At 37.7% G+C, this 21,461-nt stretch overlaps 4 protein-coding genes across 4 annotated transcripts; all 4 read left to right on the top strand.

Moving 5' to 3' along the window:
• Positions 1-968: 968 nt before the first annotated feature.
• Positions 969-4,904, top strand: LSM04_008819 (uncharacterized protein; the record flags this gene model as incomplete). The annotated part of the gene is made up of 1 exon (XM_067335870.1): positions 969-4,904. One exon carries the CDS (start codon positions 969-971, stop codon positions 4,902-4,904), a length of 3,936 nt encoding a protein of 1,311 aa, XP_067188460.1.
• A 1,700-nt stretch (positions 4,905-6,604) lies between these two features.
• LSM04_005073 (uncharacterized protein) lies at positions 6,605-10,699 on the top strand (the record flags this gene model as incomplete). The annotated part of the gene is made up of 1 exon (XM_067335871.1): positions 6,605-10,699. One exon carries the CDS (start codon positions 6,605-6,607, stop codon positions 10,697-10,699), a length of 4,095 nt encoding a protein of 1,364 aa, XP_067188388.1.
• Positions 10,700-11,267: 568 nt separating this feature from the next.
• Positions 11,268-14,657, top strand: LSM04_001407 (Atg6; the record flags this gene model as incomplete). Its single annotated transcript, XM_067335872.1, has 1 exon — positions 11,268-14,657. The coding sequence occupies one exon, from the start codon at positions 11,268-11,270 to the stop codon at positions 14,655-14,657; it is 3,390 nt and encodes a 1,129-aa protein (XP_067188319.1).
• Positions 14,658-15,159: 502 nt separating this feature from the next.
• LSM04_004341 (WD40 repeat) lies at positions 15,160-19,557 on the top strand (the record flags this gene model as incomplete). The annotated part of the gene is made up of 1 exon (XM_067335873.1): positions 15,160-19,557. The coding sequence occupies one exon, from the start codon at positions 15,160-15,162 to the stop codon at positions 19,555-19,557; it is 4,398 nt and encodes a 1,465-aa protein (XP_067188371.1).
• Positions 19,558-21,461: the final 1,904 nt, after the last annotated feature.

Consider the following 21,461-nt stretch of genomic DNA (forward strand, 5'->3'; position numbering starts at 1 on the left):
TGAATTCTTGTTTTTAGAAACGGTGTTTGAGCATGGGGACGCATTTCTATATCTTTTTGGTATTCAGTAGGGTGGGTAAAGTATATGTAGTAAATAAAGGGATTCTTGTTTTTTGACCTTTTTTTCTCTTTTGTGATAACGGGGGATTTTGGGGTGTATGGGTGGGAGTTAGAAGATATTTTTTTCAGTTGTTGTTTTTGTTTTCGTGTAATATAGCATGTTTGTCCCTTTATGGGAGGCGGTGTGGAAGTTGTCTGTTTTTCAATTCTGAAGAATGGTGATTGCGTGTATTATTGTTTCTCGTAAACGAAATTGATGACAATGGCGAGGGGACGAAAGGTTTGGAGAAGGATAGGCCGAGGGGTTGGTGGTGGGGGCATTGTGGTCTCGCAATAGTAACAAGGTCCCCATATATATATAAAGCTGTACGTGTATGTGTTTTTGCAGATGTTCTTTTATTGTTTTTTTTTTTATTATTTCTATCTTATTTAATTTAAAAAACTTGACTGGTGGTACGACTGGTGTAGAGAAACGTGACTTTTCTTTCTTTCTCTGTCAACGTCTTTTTGTGTGAAACTACCATACGCAAAAACAGCAGCTACAGAAGGTTTAATCAGAAGGAGAGCGAGGGGGAATACTTCTCCATCTCTCTTCTGTGGCGACAAAGAGAAAGTAGGCGCACCGCACGAACAGTAAAGCAAAATTTCGGAAGAAATAAAAAGTATTCCTAGATCTGTGTATTTGAGATACTGAATATTTCCTTTGTTTCTAATACACGCACAAACACAGTACGAAGCACAGGACAAACGGCATCCAAGAGCTTCTTTTTCTCCTCCTTTTGTTTGAACTGTGGCATAATATATATCTCTTATTGGTTCCCTATTTGAGGGACAGGTCAGCTTTATCCTGTCTGTGTTTCGCATTCTTCCTCTAGCAAGTTCTGTGGTGCTCACTCATACAACAAGACTATGAATGGAAGTGGGGCAAACGAACCTGGAAATGTGAAACCGCTTCGAACGCTGCCCCGTGGGAGCTCAACCACACTCCCATCACTTGCACGAATGGGCGGTGGTTTGCTGGCACAACAACTGCAAGAACGAGTCTCATCACCAACAACACCACCGGTATTATCACAACAACAACAGCAGCCTGCTAGTTCCTTGTTTTTACCAGCGTCACCGCAGTTGCCTTCTGTTGGAACTTTGGGAACAGTCCCCGGCGGCCCCTCGCTGGTAGTGCGGGGAAGCAGTGCCCTCGCAGGCGGCCACCGCCGCGCACCGCCCCATTCCCCTTCACCTTCTCCCTCTCGTTCACCTTCTCCCCCTTCTCGTGTTCATTCGCATTCCCACACTGTTCCGCGGGTGGCCCAACAGCAACGTGTGCCCTCCCCCGCCGTTCAGCCCCCACGGCAGGGGAAGACACCTGCTGTGGGTGTTAGTGCGGGTGGAGTCACAGTGCCACCAGCGCGTGGACTTCCAGCCGTGCGTGGGCACAGTGCGGTATCGCCGCAAGGGGAACATGAAAGTCATGCTGTGGAACAACCTCTACCACGATCACAGCAGACAGTTGTGTTCTTGGAGAATGTGGAGGATGATGCGACAGCGGCGGGTGAGAGTCAACGTGAGACGGAGAATGGGTTAAGTGATGGGCCGGTGCGACCACAACAAAAGCAGACACCAGCTGAAAGCAATGGAATGTTAGAGTTTAAGGAGGAATATGCGCTACAACTATTTGCTGCAGATGTAATGAAATTCACTGATACAGACACTAGTGGAGACTCCAGAACGCCAAATACAAGAGATGACACGGGACATGGTGGGGAACCACCGAAGAATGATATGACACTACCACCCAACTTGGATCCATGCCTCCTCTTTGGTTGTGAGTGGGAGCCACCGTTAGGCGTTAATTTCTCGGGTCAGTCCCCGTTAAATGTATCCCGACGCTCCCACAATCACCATAACAGCCGAAACAATAGTGTGACCAGTCTTGGAAGGAATGTAAATATGGAGCGTCTTAGGGCACGGAAGCGGCAATCTATATTGGCGTTAAATGAGAGAAGAAAACTGGCGAGAGAACTTGATGTCTCGGGGGAATTGGTGCAAGATGACCCGTTGTTGCGACGTATGCTCGCCCGTGAGACACAGAAGCGACGAGTTAAGAAGGATGCTCCGTCACTTTACTCTGTGGAACTCCCTGTCTTTAATGAGGAAACGGGTACGTTGGGTGACGACTGTGTTTTTCCAAAGTCTCTTACTGTTGATGATGCTATTCAACGTGTCCTCCAGAAAGAACGAGGTGAACTTCGCACAAAGACCACTGGCGTCGGTATCACTCGATTCCTCACGGAGTTTCAAGAGAGTCGTGAAATTATTTATTTGTATTTCTGGTATGTTGTAGCTCATGTGCGCCGTGTAGATGCAGAAAATACTCTCATTGGTCGATTTTTGCATCTTCAACGTGTTTTTCGAAGTATGTTTCCTCGTCATAAGTCTGAATTACCTTCAATATCATCGCTTGAACAAACCATGGCAAAAGCGCTGGGAGTTATTTCGAAAAAACGTCAACAAAACCCCGATACAGATGGTGTATCAGAGGGAGATGAGTTGGTGATGTTTTCATTTGTGGGGGATGATTTATCTGTGATGGAGGGTAGCACTTGTAGTACTCCTCCTCTTTCCTGTGATGGAAATCGATTGTTTAGTCGACGGCGTAGTAGTAGTAGAAGACAACGATCAGGGAGTATGAGCTGCGCTAGCTTTTCAGCTCTGGGTACGAGTGAACTTCCAAATGATAAGTTGCAAATGTGTGATGTGGCATCTGTGATGCGGTGTGCTGGAGCTATTGATGTCTTTACTTTAATGCAAGTGGAAGTGTATGAACTTGCAGAGTTTGGGTCTCGCTGCTTTCATCGTCTTTCATTCCTTTTTACGCAAGCGTTTGGGCAATTGCGGGCGGAAAAGGATGAAACTCTTGCTGCTTTCCTGTATGTAGTGCCACACGTGACGTATTATGTGCTGCTGTACTCTTTCCCTAATGATGTAGTTGCTGGTCTTTTTAACGGCTCCATGCGTTTGAGCCTTTATCGCATATTTTATTATTGGTGCAGTGGACTAACGGCCACGTGTGTTCGCACCAACGGCTGGCCAACCCCACTCTCATCTGAATTGTCATATCTCAGTTCTTCGTCAATGATGATGAGTCTAACGCGAGAGGAAGGACAAGAGCAACAGAAACAATCACCACCGAGGGAAGAAGATAAAGAAGATGATGATAATAGTGTGGAAGAAGAGGAAGGAGCAACCAAACCAAGTTCAAGGGGAAATATAACGGGGGGAGATGCAGTGGACACAGATGCTGGCACTTTACCGGATTCCCGTTCTGAGCTCAAACCACAGAATACGGCTGCTATAACCGATGAATCAGTTTCCATGGCACCGTCTCCAGCAGGGGACACACTCCGTCCCCTCAATGACAACTCCTTTGAAGAAGTGGATGTTGAAGTGACGAACGGTCATCACCGTCTCATTGTTGAGTCTAAAAAGTACGCCAAGCACGTGAATTATCTTGTGCGTGAACTGGAGCAGCGTACACAAGATATGCATAGGCAGGTATTGGAAGAAACGGATATTCCACGGGAGCAGCAACAGGAACAGGAACAACAACAACAACAACGACAACAACAGCAATCGCAAAAAAAGGCAAAGAAATGCGTTGCGTTTGCGCAACCAATAAATTCTAAGGATTTGAAAGAAAAGAAAAAGAAGAAGGAAGACGGTATTTGTGTTGTATCAAACAGCATTAATAATAATAATAATAATAATAATAATAATAATAATAATAATAATAGCAACATCATTGCAAATGTGACACCTAATGTGCCAAAACAGCCCACAGGGCGGACGGATGATAATAACGTGATTTTACCTCGTATACCACGACAACGTGTCTCAAGCAAAAGTAGCCATAACAGTAACAACACATGTGTCCTCTCCTCTTTTCCACTTGATAGTGCCGCTGCTAGTATACGTCAGTACATTACACGTCAAGCGGATATGTTTTTAGTACGTGTTCCACTTCCACAGCTGAATGAGGCAACTTCTCCTGATCAAGCTCAGAACAATACTTTGCGATCACGTACTGCAAGAGTCTCACTCCCGACCGCCTCTCCCTTCTTTCTTTACTTTGCACAAGAGCAACTAAAACAGCATAACTCCCTGTCTACACACCAGACGCATGATTTGGCACCTTTTGTTTACCACAATGGAAGCCGTCGTTGTAGTGTGAGCTCCAATAGCAATAGTAACACCAGCGCCGTACAGGCCGCCCCACGTTATCGTGATCTTAGCACCAATTATCATAATAGCAATAATAATAACAATAACAACAACAATAGTAGTACTACCCGTAACAATATGATTAATAGACGAGGTAGTCTACATAGTAAAAAGAATAATAAGGGCAATACCACCACTGCCGCTACACTTTTCCCACACCGTGGTGTGGAAAAGACGATCAAACTAACACTTATTCCACCATCCGACACACGACTGCGTCCACTGCAGTTTAAGAACTTCACACGCGAAGTAACACGGCGGCAGAATGCACTAAGCAGACAATTGGATGCATTAACAGAGCGAGAACAACAACTACGTCGACAGTACAACGCCGATACTCAGCATGGACTACGCCGTGTGGATCAACTTCTCGCAGAGTGTCAGAGCACACAATTTGATACAAACACTTTCAAAAGTCTCTTGAGTAATAATAAAAGCAGAGGACGACAAAGGCATGAACCGCAACAACAACAACAACAACAACAACTGAGAAAAGGAAATGGAAATGGAAATGGAAGTGTTCCAAGACGTAGAGAAGCACGTGCAGAAGAGAGAGGTGTTTGGTAATAACACTGGAATATTAGTTTTTTTTTAATGGATCTATTAGATAACTATTGGGAAACTGTGTGTGTGTGGAAGTGGGTGGAAGAAATAAAGGGACAATCTAGAGCGTGAAATGGATGGAAAGATAAAGAGTGTGGGGGAGTGAAGAGGAATTGAGAGTGAAGTTGGAGAAACTCTTTTTTTTTGTTCTTCGTTTCTTTCCGTTTTACTTTTTTTTTTTTTTGTTGCTGCTGCTGCTGTTAGAAGCAATACAAAAGAGAAATGGAGAAGAGGGACTTATTTTATATTTAAATGCGCATCTGCATGTATTGAAAAAGAAAAAGAAAGTTTAGTATTGTATTGGAAGAAAGAAAAAAGATCTAACTTTATTATTATTATGAGAGAGAAAAGAGTGGGAATTATTTGAAAGTCTGAACAGCCGATAACAACAACAATACTAACAGAAGAAACAACGATAATATCACGAACAATATATATATATATATATATATATATATATGTAATGCCAAAAATTTTCATCCTTTCTTTCTTTATACTACACAATATCCATGTGTCTATACACATTCACCTTTTTTTTTTTCATTCTTCTTTTTTTTTCCTGTTGTTTATTTTTGTTATTATGTATTTATGCGGTTTTTGAACTGTTTTTATTTTCCTTTTTTTTTCTCAGAGACGGTAATTATTTTATATTCTCTGTCTCAACTTTCTTACAATGTGATTCATACGTTTATTTATCTTTTTTGTGGGTGATTGCACGGTGTATATATATATATATATATGTGTGTGTGTGTGTACTTACACATGTATTGCAAAGTAAAGGGAATCGTATATAAATAGTAAATAAATGATGAACAGAAAAAAAAAGAGAAAAAATGATGTTTTTTCTCTAATATTTTGCTCTTCAAGTCAAGAAGATAAGGTATGGTTTGTACGTTTGTTTTTTTTTTTGTTGTTGTTTCTCAGTTTATTTGTTTTTGTTAGTATTGCACATAATGTTATCAATGAAAATTTATATATTCGAATAGTTTTCACAAACTCTATCTCTATTTTCGTTTCATTATTACTACTTTGAAACCAAGTGAGGTGGGTGATGTTTCTTTCTTTTTCTGTTTGTTCGCTTATTGTCATTGTTTTTTTTTTTCTGCTTTTGTTCCCTCTCCCTGTGTTTTATCTCTCATTGAAAAGGATATATATATATATATATATATAGAGAGAGAGAGAGAGAGTGAGAGGGGGAGAGAGAAAGAGCGATTGTGTGTGTGTGTATTATGTTTTGGGTTTTTTTCTGTTGTATGTGTCTCTCTTTGCTAGATGAAATGATATTTATCTATATACATATCTCATTATTTATTTATATTTTTTGTTTTTCTTTTCTTTTTCTTCTTTCTTTTGCTTTCTTTGAAGTGCAGTCCGCTCACTCCTGATCTGATAATTGCAGAGATCGGAGTGTACACATACTACTAGCAATATATATATATATATATATATATATATATATATATATATATATATAGTGTTATTTGTGTGCTTTCTGTTTATACATATACGCACAATCCATTGGCTGGTCTTCAGCCCTGTACATATGATAACGACGGAGAATAAATAAATCCCATACAACAATAAGAAGAACAACGATATATATATATATATAGTCTCATATTAGAAAAAAGGAAACGAATAAACTTAGACACATACACACACACATGGCCACAACATCATTATCAACACCATCCATAGAGTCTGTTAGTGCCGGTATAGTCAATAACACTTCTCTCTTCACTCCTACTACTAATATGAATTTTACTAATAATAATAATAATAATAATAATAATAATAATAATAATAATAATAATAATAATAATAATAATAATAATAATAATAATAATAATACCAGTAGTCCAATGCACAGTGAACATATCCCACAAGCCGCAGTATCTCAACAGGAATCCCATTCATCCACGTTGTATGTATCACCTAGTCATGTTTGGAATAATCAATCGAAACAAACAAAAAAGACATCCAACGTGCGATGGGCCACACCGCCTGTTATCTCAGTTATTAAAGGTGCCACACAAACACGTAAAATGGATAGAAACAATGAAATGTATTACAGTCATCTTAATAATAATAATAATAATAATAATAATAATAATAATAATAATAGTAATAGTGCTGGACGATGCGCATCCTCTCTCACGCTGCAGTCCCTGCTATGTGAATCGCAACAACAACTGGAAGAACTTATTTGGTACAAAAGACGCTGCGCCGCACAAGAGGCCGCATTAGATGCCGCCGCACAAAAACACACAACTCTGCAGGACACTTTGATAGAAACTCGCACAATGGCGCTTGCGGAACAGGAGCAACATCGTGCATTTGTGAATAGCACCGCAGTGGAACTCCGCACACTGCAGACATCTCTCGAACTGAAGAGTAACGCGGTGTGTTTATTAGAGGAACACGTTAATGAGATGCGGCGGGAATTGCATACAACGCGTAACGCCCTGCAGCGGGCAGAGAAGGAGCACGCAATGTGGAAAGAAGAAGAAAATAAACGGCAGGAAGAGGAAAAGAAGGAATTGCAGAGAGAAGTGATGATGTGGCGAGAACGATGTAGTGCAATGGAACAGCAATTGGAGAAACAAAGGAGTGATAATAATAATAATAATAATAATAATAATAATAAAAGAGCATCAATAAATCATAAGACTACTGGTAATACTAGTAGTGAAAGTAATGGTAGTGAAAGCAGTAATAGTAATAGTACAAGTGTGGAGGAAGTGAGAGAAGTTGAACAGCGGGCCAATACAACAATAGTCTTATTAAAGGAATTACAACGTCAACAGTTGGAACTAGATAACGTAAAGGAATCGTTTTCTTTATATAAAGAACGTGTTTCTCACACCGTCGCTGCCGTTAATAAGAGATTATCGCTATTACGACAACGTATGACGGAGATGTGTGGATCTAAATATATTGTATATGAAGAAGAAGAGGAAGAAGATATGGAAGATGTTGTGGCCGGACTTTCATTCAATATACGTGTAATTGAACGTCAGTGGGATGTAATGAATACATTTCAACAAAAAGAAGAAAAAGAAAAAGAAGAAAGGGAAATAGAAGAAAAAGATAAAGCAGAAAAAGAAAAGGAATTGCAGGAAGTATATGCAGAAAAGGAAGTGTTAGTGGAACAAATGCGGGGAATGGCGGATCGCTACAGTCGTTTATTACACGCCGTGGAGCGTCAATGCCGATTTATTATCACAGCGGCCCACAGAGAAGAACAGAAGAAAAGTAGAAAAAGTGATTCTTCTTGTGTTATAGGGAAGATATTAGAAAGGAAAAAGTCAAATAATAATAATAATAATAATAATAATAAGAGTCATAGGAATAACGAAGAAGAAATAGAGGAAATATCAATAATAGAAAAAGAAGAAAAGGAAGAAGAAGAAATACCGGCTTTACAACCTTCCATAGATCGATGGATGTCTACTAATACTATTAACTGTAAGGAGATATTAAGTCCAGCATGTGAAGAGTCCGAACGGGCACTATTATCACGACTTCATTTAACCACAAAACACATCATACATCAATTACACGAATCCAACGAACAACACCATAAACACATCACACAAATGCAAGAAGAAAGACGAGAGTTATTAAGAAATATGCATTCAACACGTGTACGACAGCAACACAGTATAACTCGATTGCAATCTTCACTGAAAACGGCAAATGAGACCATCACTTCTCTGCAATCGCAATTAACGGCGGCTAAACGTTCCCAATCGGTAGAACGGCGATCTTTACAAAAACGACTCAATTCAGCAGAGCGAGAGGCGCAAACACGATTAACACAGCAGGAGTCACAATATCAACAAGAGAAGAAAGTACAATACGAGCAACAATGTGTATTAGAGCAGGAACGAGATATTGCGATTCAAACTATTGCCGCACGAGATGCGATGATTCAATCCCTGCAGACCGAACTCACATCCCACCGCACCGCCACACGGGAATTGCAGTTTGAAATCCACACATTACAACAAAGATGCGATGATCTCACACAAATTGCAGACGCGCTGGAAACTCACGCAGAACGGCAGTGCAGCAGTCATGCAATTGCGTTATATGAATTATCGCAGCAACTCTGCCGTGTGGTGGCGGTGTTAATACTGCGATTGAATATAGTGGCGGCGGAGCGGCGGGTGTTGTGTAATGTGTGTGCAAACTATGAGGAAGATAAGCGAATGACGTTGTTGCTGCTGCGGGAGTTTATAAAGGAATTATATATAGATGATGAGGGATCTAATAATAATAATAATAATAATAATAATACAATAATAGGAACAAGAAGAAAAGAAGTTATGGGAATAGAAAAACGTTCGTTGTATACACTTTATACGGTGGCATCTGCGGTTGTGGCGTGTGTGCGCATGCGGCGGTTAGTAGAGTGTCGGTATCATATACAACAGGAAGAAGATGATGAGAATACTGGAATAATATACAATCGTCCTATTCATAATAATAATACTAATAATAATAATAATACTAATAATAATAATAATAATAATAATAATAATAATAATAATAATAATAATAATAATAATAATAATAATACTAATAATAATAATAATAATAATAATAATAATAATAATAATAATAATAGTATTATAAATAATCGTTATAATGGACGTTTACACGCCACACCCCGTAGTCTACAACGTCTTATTGAGACTGTACCGTTAGCGTCTCGAGTTATTCCCACGCATTCAAACAGAACTTCTTCTTTTGTCATGCCGGTATTGGAATTCCCATCGTTATCGGAATTTCTGTCAAGCTTAACGCAATATAAAGAATATAATAGTAATAATAGTACTAATAATAATAATAGTGATATATTATTATTATTACAACAGTTATTTGCCACTGCGGAGTTTGATGAAACGGCGGTACAAAATCATTTCTGTTTTGCAGCGGATGCCCCGTTGGCGAATGCACTTTTATTATTTCCGCCACAAACAAATATGCGGTCTAGATCATTTCCTCTAAGAAAACAACACTATAATTATAATTATAATAGTTCTCATCAACCACAGAAGCAAGAAAGAAACACACGATCTTCCACCACGATAAAAGAAGAACTACAGGAATTACTTCCAATAGTGAATAGATATATAATGAACGTACATGAGAAGTACCGGCAACAGGAATCCATCGTACATACCACAACCGAGGAGAAGTATACACTTCAACAAAAACTGCAGGAATTAAATAAAATTCACAGTGAAGTTACACAGAGGCTTGAGGAATATGAACAGCATGTGAAAATCTCATTTGTAAGTCGATATGATTATCAACACGTTCAACAACGGCTGGCGGAATTACATAAGGCGTTGGAACAGGAACGGGCGGCACGACGAAGTACAGAAGACGCAAATGCCGCCTTACGACAACGGGAATTGATGTTAACAAAAACAGTACATCATTTACGTGATGAGGTGCGTTTTCTCTCAATCGAAATAGGCGATCAGCGCATAAAACAAGAAAAAGAAAAAGAAGGAGTACTAACGGGATTAACAAGAAGAGCAATAATACCCAGTCATTTAACGGCCTCACCCGATTTATATATTCCACACACTGTGAAGATAGAGCGGGACGATAATGAGATTGGCTGTTGTGTGGTGAAGAATTGCAATGATGTGGCGGTTCCCAGCGATGCGGTAGTGCTGGGCATTATTGCGGATATTGAATCACGGTTGGAGAAGTCAGAACAGGAACTGCAGAGAAATTAAAAAAAATGGATAAAGTTTATTAGTAATTGTATTACGTGTTTTGAACTAATAGGAATATATATATATATATATATATATTCATATTTCTTTTTTTTTTTTCTATTTTTTTTTTGTTATTCCTATGGATCTACGCAGTTAGAGAAGGAAAGAAGAAATAGTGGATGTTTACTTGTGTGTATTTCCAAGTCTGCTTTATATCTATGCTCTCTCCTCTTATTATAAAGAGTTCTTTTTCTTTTTTTCCTTTTTTTCCTCTCTGCTGTTCTTTTTTATTTATATTATATATTTCGTTTTTTTTTTTTTTGCTCTTCTTATTGTGAGAAACATTATTTTGTTTTCCCTCTTATTTCTTTATTTATTTATTCCTCCATGGTGAAAAATGTACAAAATAAAGCAAAAAAAGAAAAAGATCCATAAATAATAATAATAATAATAATAATAATAATAATAATAATAATAATAATAGTATTACTATAACCATCAATATTATTATTATTATTATTATTATTATTATTATTATTACCATTAGTAACAAGATCAAACAAAGAAAAAAAAATAACAAGTTTCCATGTATACAAAAAGTAGTGCAATTCACACAAACGCCAATCTCTCTTCTTCACGCACATCAAATCTCTGTTCACATCCATGCGCTATTTACGCCTGTCGTGTGTGTAGACGTGCAGTGGCGATGGACGCCAAACGTCTTAATTGTACCGCAACTCTCCCAATATCAACGACAACAACAGAAATATCATCAAATAATAATAATAATAATAATAATAATAATAATATAACGCCTGTGTGTTCGCCTGGAGTAAAGCAGACTGCAGTTAATAGTATTAATAGTAATAGTGGTGGTTTTCTGAGAAGTAAATGGACTTTGTGGAGTGCGGCGGAAATAGCGGAAGAACGTCAAGGCCAAAAAGAAGCGGCATTACATCGTCTTAATACTATAAGAAGAAAATGGCAGAAAGAAAAACAAAAGAAAAGAGAAACGGATAATAATAATAATAATAATAATAATAATAATAATAATAATAATTGTGTAGAGAAGGATTGTAATTGTATAAATAGACAGGAACTGCGGGAAACGATATTTCAACAGGCATTACATCCCGCCGTTCGGGGTTCATTTATAACGGCGGCTGGAAAATATACATCTCTCACTTTATCCCCATACACACCGTGGAAACACACACACTATGCACAATTGAAATATCATTGGAAACCCAAACCTTCACTTTCATCCTCATCTTCTTGTGGTTGTTATTGTAATTGTAATTGTTCTTCTTCAGATATTCATACTAATAATAATAATAATAATAATAATAATAATAATAATAATAATAATAATAATAATAATAATAATAATAATAATAATAACGATAATAATAATAAGTGTAAATCTGATATGAGACGTACAAGAGCTGCTACACAGGCCCGCATGTTATCATCTCTCTCTCCATATTATGTTTATCAATACGCGTGGTTTGCGGAACGTGATGCGATGGCGTATCTACAAGAGGTGTGGTGTAATTTACATAACTCTTTCATACCTCCACCGTGTGGTTCTACGTATTTAACTATTCAACGTGGGGAATTTCAACAATATCAATATAATCAACAACAACTCGTTACGGGTTTAACATCTGAGGAATCATCTGCTGTATCTATGGAAACACCATTAAAAGAACAGGACTTATCGAGAAGAAGAGGGAGAGGAGTAGTCTCACATCTTTCAATTCCAAATGTTGATATTACAACATCTGTTCAACGTTCCTATCCGCATAATACAGATGCCTATACACATCTAGACGATAACGGTAGTCATACTAGTAGTAATAATACTAGTAGTAGTGATGATGATGATGATGATGGACAACCACATGTATGCACTGCAGCTACGGCACCCATAAATAGAAGAGGCGTATCACAGAGGAGAACCTTTTCATTATCTGAAGTACCAGTTTTTAATATCTCTAAAATTGAGGCTATGCGACTACGTGAAGAAGAAGAAAAGTATAATGATAGTTTAACTAATACTAATACTAATAGTAATAGTAATACTACTGCTTCTGCTTCTGCTCCTCTTCCCCCCAATACGAATGCAGGGAAATACACATCTGGGTCATTGAATCGTACGAAACCATCAGCCATCTCATTAACAGGATTACAACAACAAGAAAATGAAGAAAGGGGAGAACAAGAACAACAACAACAACAACAACAAGAGCAGGAGCATAAATTACCTTTTAAACTATTAAGAGAAGTGTTTCTCATGAATCTTTATAGACAACTAATGCGTTATGTGGTACATACAAGTGAAATTGATCTTCCCTTGTGTCCACGGTGTTGGCGAGAGGCGTTGGAAATACAGCACAAGAGCACAAACCGATTATTAGAAGATGTATCGAATCTCTATATTACCCATACACAATTTGATATTCTAAGTCTTGTTCTCTGTTATCGGCATGGTTCCATTGAAATGCTGGAAAAGATGTGTAGTGAAGAGGTGTATATTAATCTTAATATTACGAATAATAATAATAATAATAATAATAATAATAATAATAATAATAATAATAATAATAATAATAATATTGAGGATAACAGTAATGAAGCGATGGGGAAGACTGTAGTGGATGAGAACTCTGATGGTCATCCGTATTCCTTCCACAGACGGCAATTAACGGATAAAAGTAAGAGCGATATTGAGAATGCCCATAATATGATGCATATACGATTATATCAACAAGAACAAAAAGAAAAGGAACAGGAGTCATTGCAGAGATTACAAATAGAAGTAGATGAAGCGGAAGCACGATCACAATTACTTTCTATTCTCTCTAATGCACTTCAACACGAACTTCAAACTATTGCAGCATCACGGAAAGAATGTCATTCCGCTTTAGATATTGCCACAGCCACACATAACGCCCAACAAGTATCTACATTCTTTGACGTTGTAGATGTCGGCTCAAGTGTGGATTTGCGTATGCATAATATAACGTGTAGTTTAACTTTTATAATTAACACCCGTGCATTACTATTAGCCTTTCCAATTAACACCAGAGGTGATATTGGTACTATTGCAGGACTGCGATTAGGGTATTATATTCCACCCCCATCAAGACAACGTGCGACGTCTGCCCGATTTAAGAACATAAATAGTGTAGAAACCACCCAAACTCTAACGGGATCAGTCACACAACCCAATCAAAGTGCAGAAGCATCTGTTTTATTGCAAACGATGCAAATGCAGGATTGTTATACGCGAAGTATCCTTAATAGTCGTACAGACTTTGTAAGTGTGTCGGAGATTAATCACGCCTGTGGGTTATTACTATTACTATTACAACAAATCAGCGAACTTCACGGTATTTCTCTCTCCAGTGCCGTCCTTCAACCCAATGGGGCTCGCAGTACTGTTAATGCCATCATCATGCGGGGATCACCGCCGAAGAAAACATTTCAATCGCATGAATTTTTTATTAGTGAAAAGTTTTTTGTGTGGAAAACGTTTGGGGCGGCTTGTGTGACTGTGGCGGCGTGCGTGCGTGAAATCGCACTTTGGATGAAAAGGGAGATAAATACCTTGTCGGAAATACTACGTCAACGTCTTGCTAGAGTAGAAACTCCTCCTCCTCATAATAATAATAATAATAATAATAATAATAATAGTAATAATAATAGTAGTAGTAGTAATATTTTAAATCGAATAGATTTACGGCAGTTGATGGTCTCTTCATGTCCACCGTATGATATTGCACATGATCGCATTGATGGATGTTCCATACGGCACGGCTCTGCGAGTGATGAGATGTGGACAATTGGGATGAAGAAGTTGTTAACAATAGTGCAGTGGTGTGTGCGGGCCTCGCGGGATGTGGGGAATCTTCAACAGGTGTTAAAGGAGGAAGAATCGCTACCAATAGCATTATTATCAGTATCATCATAATGAAGAGAAGGGTGTCGCTATGAGAGGGGGAAGGTGTAAAAATGAATTGATTTGTTATTAATGCTTATGACCGTTTTTTTTTTTTTTTCTTTTTAGCTTGCTTTCTTTTTCTTTTCCTTTCCTTTCCTTTGTTGCTGTTTTTCTTTTCTTTCAGTTTTATTTTTGAGAAGAGAGTTTTGAAAATGTGGTGTGTTATTATTATTATTATTATTATTATTATTATTATTATTATTATTATTATTATTATTATTGTTATTATTATATATTTTATTTTATTCCTTATTAGCATGATCCTAAGCCTCCATTTCATTTCTTTCCTTACTTGTACCTTCTCTCCTCTCTCTTCATTACTAACAGCCGCAGAAGCAACAAACAACCACAACCAGAAGAAATAGAAGAAAAAAAGAAATATTATATATACATATATATTATATAGAATAATAATAAGAACAACAATAGTAGTACTAGTGGTAGTAGTAGTATTAATACACTGATAGTAAAAATGGCAGCACTCAATCAGGTAGCACTTCTGGCCGGTGGCTGTAGTGAAGCCTGTACACACCCTGTAGTTGCCCGCAGTAAAGCCATAGCGTACTCTTCCACTACATCTATTTATATGCATACACCAACAAAACACACATCTACAACAAATACCACTAATAATAATAACAATAACACAGAGGCAGGAAGACGTAATAGTGGTACCACAGCGAATCTTAATAATACAGCAGGAGGAAGCGGAAGTAATGGTAGTGGAAAGACTCTCACAACGTATCCACTCTCACGTATTTTTGCCAATGGTGTTACTGATCTCATTCAATCATTTGACTTCAATGATGATTATTTGGCTTGTGTAACAAGAGACTTTAAAACAGTTGTATGGCGAGTGTCAGACGCTGAAGTATTGAATGGGAAGCGTCTTCCTAATACAGTAATGGAGTTCTTTAAACGTGAAGGCGGTCCTACAGTGGTGCGAGTGGCTGGAAAACATCATATTGTGTATGGAACAACTACTGGATGGGTTATTTCTGCTAATATGAATGATGGCAATACCACACATCAGTTAAAACTTTCCATTGAGGATAAAAGTAACAGTTTGGTTAATAATGACTATCGTCATTCTACTGTGGGTCAAATTACTTCTATTGAGGCTTCACCCAGTCGTCCTGATATTTTAGCTGTGGGAACGAGTGAGGGAATTCTTTTTATTGTTTCTCTCCATCCAGCTAATGGTATGCAGCGTACTGCTACACTTCGACCTTTTGCATCCTCAACGACAACAACAACAACAACTACTACTACTACTACTACAGAAGCAAGTTCTAATACAGGTACAGGTAATACGAATAGTAGTAATAATAATAATGTAACTGCCATTACAGTAGCTGCATTTGATCCTAATAATGCATTTTGTCTTGCGGTTGGTTCACGTGAGGGGGCTCTTGCGTTAGTGGATGCCACCTCTGGTACTGTTGTACAACGGTTTGAAGTACAAGATTCACCTGTATTGTCTATATCATGGATTTCTACACAAAGTGGAACATTTGTAACAACTAATGGAAATTCCTGTAAATTATCATTATGGACAGTAAACAGTCGTACCTCTACACTTGCGTGGAATCCTATTTGTGGTAGTGTACTTGTGGGTAGTGCATCATTTGCACCAGAACATCTTTTTCTCGCCTTACGTAATGGAAGTGTAGCGGTATTTAATACCCAAACTCAAGAAGTGGAAATGCAAACAGAAACTGGTCATACAAATCAATTATATGATTGTTGTTATTCTAAGCATGATAAAGACCTTATGGCTACTAGTAGCGCTGATGGAACTATTCGTGTATGGAATACAAAACAACTTTCATTAAATCATACTATTGAAGTTGGATCTGTTATTGTACATACAGTGGATTGGAGTCCATCTGGAAAGTATATTGCCGCAGGTCTTAGCACAGGTGAAGTGGTTTGCTATCATATAAGTACACAACGTGAACACTGGCGTGTCCTTGTTGTAACTGCTGGTTATAATAATAATAATAATAATAATAATAATAATAATAATAATAATAAAGGACCTTATGGTGTATGTTCTGTGGTATGGAGTCATGGTGATTCTGGTAATCACATTGCTGCTGCCCATCGTTCTGGTATTACATTACTCTCCTCTCGTGATGGTAAAGTTATACGACAGTACACCACTAAAACAACTGTGTATAGTGTAGATATTGAACCCGTACATGCCAAACAATTGGCCGCTGCCTGTCATGATGGTCAAGTTCATATCTTTTCCCTAACAGGTACTAATACTACTACCACTAGCAATACTAATACTAATACTACAAGTGCTTCTCTTATACTCACAGGTCATGTGGATCTCGTGAGTCATGTCGTATTCAATCCAACTATTCCACGTTATCTTCTCAGTGCCAGTCATGATACTACACTGCGAGTGTGGGATCTCACTCCCCCAACAATCGCACAAAACACATCTGTAACGGCGCGGGTATTACGCGGACACACCGATCACGTTCACACCGCCGCGTGGTGTCCACTGGCGCCGTATCTCGCCTTCTCTGCAGGCGCAGACGGTTGTGTGCGGGTGTGGGATGTGCGTAATGGGGTGCACATTACTGCTATTCGAGCCCATAGTGGCGTCAGTACATTTAACAAGAATCATCCGCAGTCGTTGAATTGTTTGATGGGTGGTGTTGTGGCAATTGCGGGGCCGCATAGTGATAGGCCGTTAGTGTTTGCCACAGCCGGTGGTGTGGATGGTTCAATTGTGTTTTGGCACGCAGGATTATTGCGACAGGCCGCATTAGATGCCGCATTGGGACTTCTTCCACCACGACTCGCACGAGATCCACACACACTCATTGATAATAACAAGAGCACTAATACTATCGATACTAATAGTATCAGTAGTAGTGATAACAGTATTTTCTACCTTGCGGGAGAGGCGGTGCAGCAACTGAGGCGAGATCTCGCTGATAACACACTCACATCATCCCGCCGCATGGAGCGAATTGCTGGTTTCTTTGAATTTCCATACGGTGCGGCGGATGTGGCACGTCTGGCCGCCTACTGCAGTGATCCAAATGAGAGTATTTACACACGTTGTACGGTTGTCCCACCCACACGATTAGTGGAAGTGCGGGAGAAAATCGGAAAGTCAATGGTGGAAAAGGCACACGGGAGAACAGTGGCTGGGGCAGGGGCGGCGTATCGAAAAACACGCCTCATTGAAGCCGCAGACGCTATGCTGCAAATTGGAAATACCGCAGAGTACTGCAAGTTAATGTCAGAAGCGGGAGAATGGGATAATGCGATTGCCGCCGCCCCACTTGTGAGTCGTGAGTTTTGGCGTTCCACCTGTTTACAAGCGGCGGAGGCGATGGAAGCAGCAGGCGATGTGCGTGCGACGCGTTATTTTATTATGGCAGAAGAAAGTGCACGAGCAGCGAGATTTGTGGCCCATCAATCCGATAAAAATTGGGATATTGCTATTGCGATTGCCAGGACATGTCCACAGCGTGTGGATCAGCAGACAATTACAGAGACGCCACATCATACAACAGTGGATACAAATGGAACTTCCTCTATTGTCGCGGAGTTGTTAAATGGACGGGCGTCAATGTTTGCACATTCTGTGAATCCCCGCATTGTGGCAGCCGCCAAACTTGCCAATGGGGCAAATGATGAAGCCGTCATGCAATTGGTGTACAGTGGTGATGTCTTATTAGCACATCTTCTTATCCACGCTGTTCCACTCCAGCAGCAAAGTACGATTGATGCGGGATATCGTCTGCCAATGCTGCAGTCGTGCCGTCAACGGCAGTGGGAGACGGCGATACTTTGTGCGACTCGAATGTCTAACGCCTATGATGGACTCGCAATAGTTCTTTCGTTTTGCCAACAGGCATTTGGTAAAATTAGAATGAGTAGTAGTGTTAATGGTGCTAATAGTAATAGTGCTAGTGCTAATACTAACAGTAATAATAATAATAATAATAATAATAATAATTTATCACACCTTCCATTAAATGAAACATTAAAAACGATTCATGAAAAGATTTTAGGTGAATGTCGTCGTCTACAACTTCCACTTGATATGGAGACTATTCAGCAAAGACACGCGAATGATGGACTTGCTTCTATCAATCAATTAGCTGCTATGGTATTATCACCAAATGCCCAGGTAGGAATTGTAACAAGTGAAGAAATCGTTCAAACAATGAGTAATTTTATAGATAATATTATTCAAGTGGCTTTACAAGACATTGATGGAATGAATGCTGTTTTCTACTTAAAGCAGGCGTATGCTGTTACATGCTATGTAAGTTTACCTATACAACTTCCATCTGGAAATACAACTGGTACATCCTCACCTCCAGGATCTTCCTTAGTGTTTCCTTCTGGAAGTTCTCATTCTCCGGCTGTACGAAAATTTCTTGCCCTTTCATTCCTTTTAGCAGCATTAATGTGTGTAAAGGTTTATCGTTTTCCTAAACTCCTTAATCCTATCTTCTCCAAGGCATGTGAATTGTGCAATGGTGATACATCTGCCATGACACTTCTTTCCAAAGTTCAACAAGTCCTTAGTGCCTACTCACCACACTCTATAGAAGTAAACTGTACTGTGGTGGGGGAAGAAGTTCCGTTTCTGGAAGTGGATAATAATAATAATAATAATAATAATAATAATAATAATAATAATAATAATAATAATAATAATAATAATGGTATGTATATGAAGTCTACTGTAACCTCAGAGCCTCTTTCTGGACCATCACACGTACTGGAAGATGGAACATCATTGATGAGTAAAAGTGAGGCACTACAGTGGATGATGTGCTGCGCCTTTACACCACTGGCATCCGGAGTGAAGATGTTACCACTGTAATGTGATGGGGAAAAGAAGAGAAGAGAAAAAGAAAAGAGAAATAGGAAATACAAGAAGTGTGCTGTGATGTATTATTTAACGAATTAAAAGAGAGAAAATTTGGGTATAGGGAACGGAAAGGGACAGAAAAACAAAGAAAAAAAAGCATATATTATCTGAAGAGGGATAATGTGTGTTTATGCATACATAAATACATACAAACATACCGAATAGATGAAATACGTTTATGCTTCCTTTTGTTTTTCTTTACCAAAATCCCAGGGAGTATATGTCTATTTATATTTAATATTTTCTTATTATTATTATTATTATTATTATTATTATTATTATTATTATTATTATTATTATTATTATTATTATTATTATTATTGAGCTCGTATTATAGGCCTCTACCACTGTGGTTTTATCCTTGTAGATGTTCTTGTATTTCTCTCTACAGAAAGAGAAAAAAAAGGAAAGAGTGAGGAAGAAAGAAAAAGAAAGCTGGGCATATTTCAAGGAGTTTTTATGTATATTGCCCGTCGATGTGCGTACGGCGTCTCATGTGCTTTACACACATCCACGTTAGTACTGAAAATCGACTATAGAGTATATATATATATATATATATATATATATATATATATATATATATATAGAGAGAGAGAGAGAGAGAGAGAGAAAAGGGGAAAGAAAGAAAGAGAGAAACTGTATTTAAAAAAAAAGAAACTTTTTTTGTACTTGCCTCTGTGCTTAATGCTAATAGATAATAAAAAGGAAAAAAAATGGCAATGACTAGCACATGCAAATACTTCCGCAGACGGAACATATTGAATAGAAATAAGAAGAGAGAGAAACAGACGAAAAGGTGAGAGATTTCTATTATGAAAGTCTATGCTAAAAGGATTCTGTTAATATCATCATTGTTTTTTCTTGTTGTTGTTGTTCTCTTTCTTTGTTATTATTATTATTATTATTATTATCATTGTTGTTGTTATTATTATTAAAAATGAGTTTTCTTCCTTTTCTTTTTCCTTCATTATCATTGTATCTAATATCATACGCCGTATAGGCCTTATAGAGGAAAGAAGTAAGATGAACAAAGCACGTTATATATATATATATATATATGTGTATTAGACTCTCTACTTCTTGTGCTTGTTTGTATGTAATGTATGTGTATTATATATATATATATATATATAACTTATATTTATATTTATATTTATATATATTTATTTATATTCATACAGAACGTACATCCTAACATTTTTCGATTGACAAATGAAAATCAATCCGCTGTACTATTTCCTTCGTTTGTTTGTTTATCTATCTATTGGTCTGTATTTTCATATATATTTTTCTTTATATATATATATATATATATATATATATATGACTTATTTATTTATGTTCGTTTCTCCTTAACGCATGCAATTATGATAATTATTATTCTCTTCTCTCTCCACACACTCTACACATGTTATTGTGTTTATTATTATTATTTTTTACTGTTATTATTGTTCTTAATTCTCTTTTTTTTTTTTGTGTTCTTCTCATTTATTTATTTATTTATTTATTTAATCTGCTGTACATTTCAACACACATACATACACACCTTTTTAAGGGTTTATAGCAACAAGTGAAAAAAGCAAAGGGAATTTTCAATTTAGCACACAATTAATAGGGTAGCAATAGCAGTAACTGAAGGAGTGAAAGGAAGAAAAAAAAAGGGTAAGAATAATATAATATTATATATATATATATATATATATATATATATATATATAATATTCTTATATCTTGTAGGATATACTTTGGAGGAGCCATTTAAACCAAAGAGGAAAAAAAGAAGGGGATTTGTTTGAATCTCTCTTTTTTATTATTTTTGGCTTTTTTCATTTTGCTTTCTTTTATTCTCTTTC

The sequence above is a fragment of the Trypanosoma melophagium genome, assembly GCF_022059095.1.
Source record: "Trypanosoma melophagium isolate St. Kilda chromosome Unknown ctg37segment0, whole genome shotgun sequence".
In the NCBI taxonomy this organism is placed as follows: domain Eukaryota; phylum Euglenozoa; class Kinetoplastea; order Trypanosomatida; family Trypanosomatidae; genus Trypanosoma; species Trypanosoma melophagium.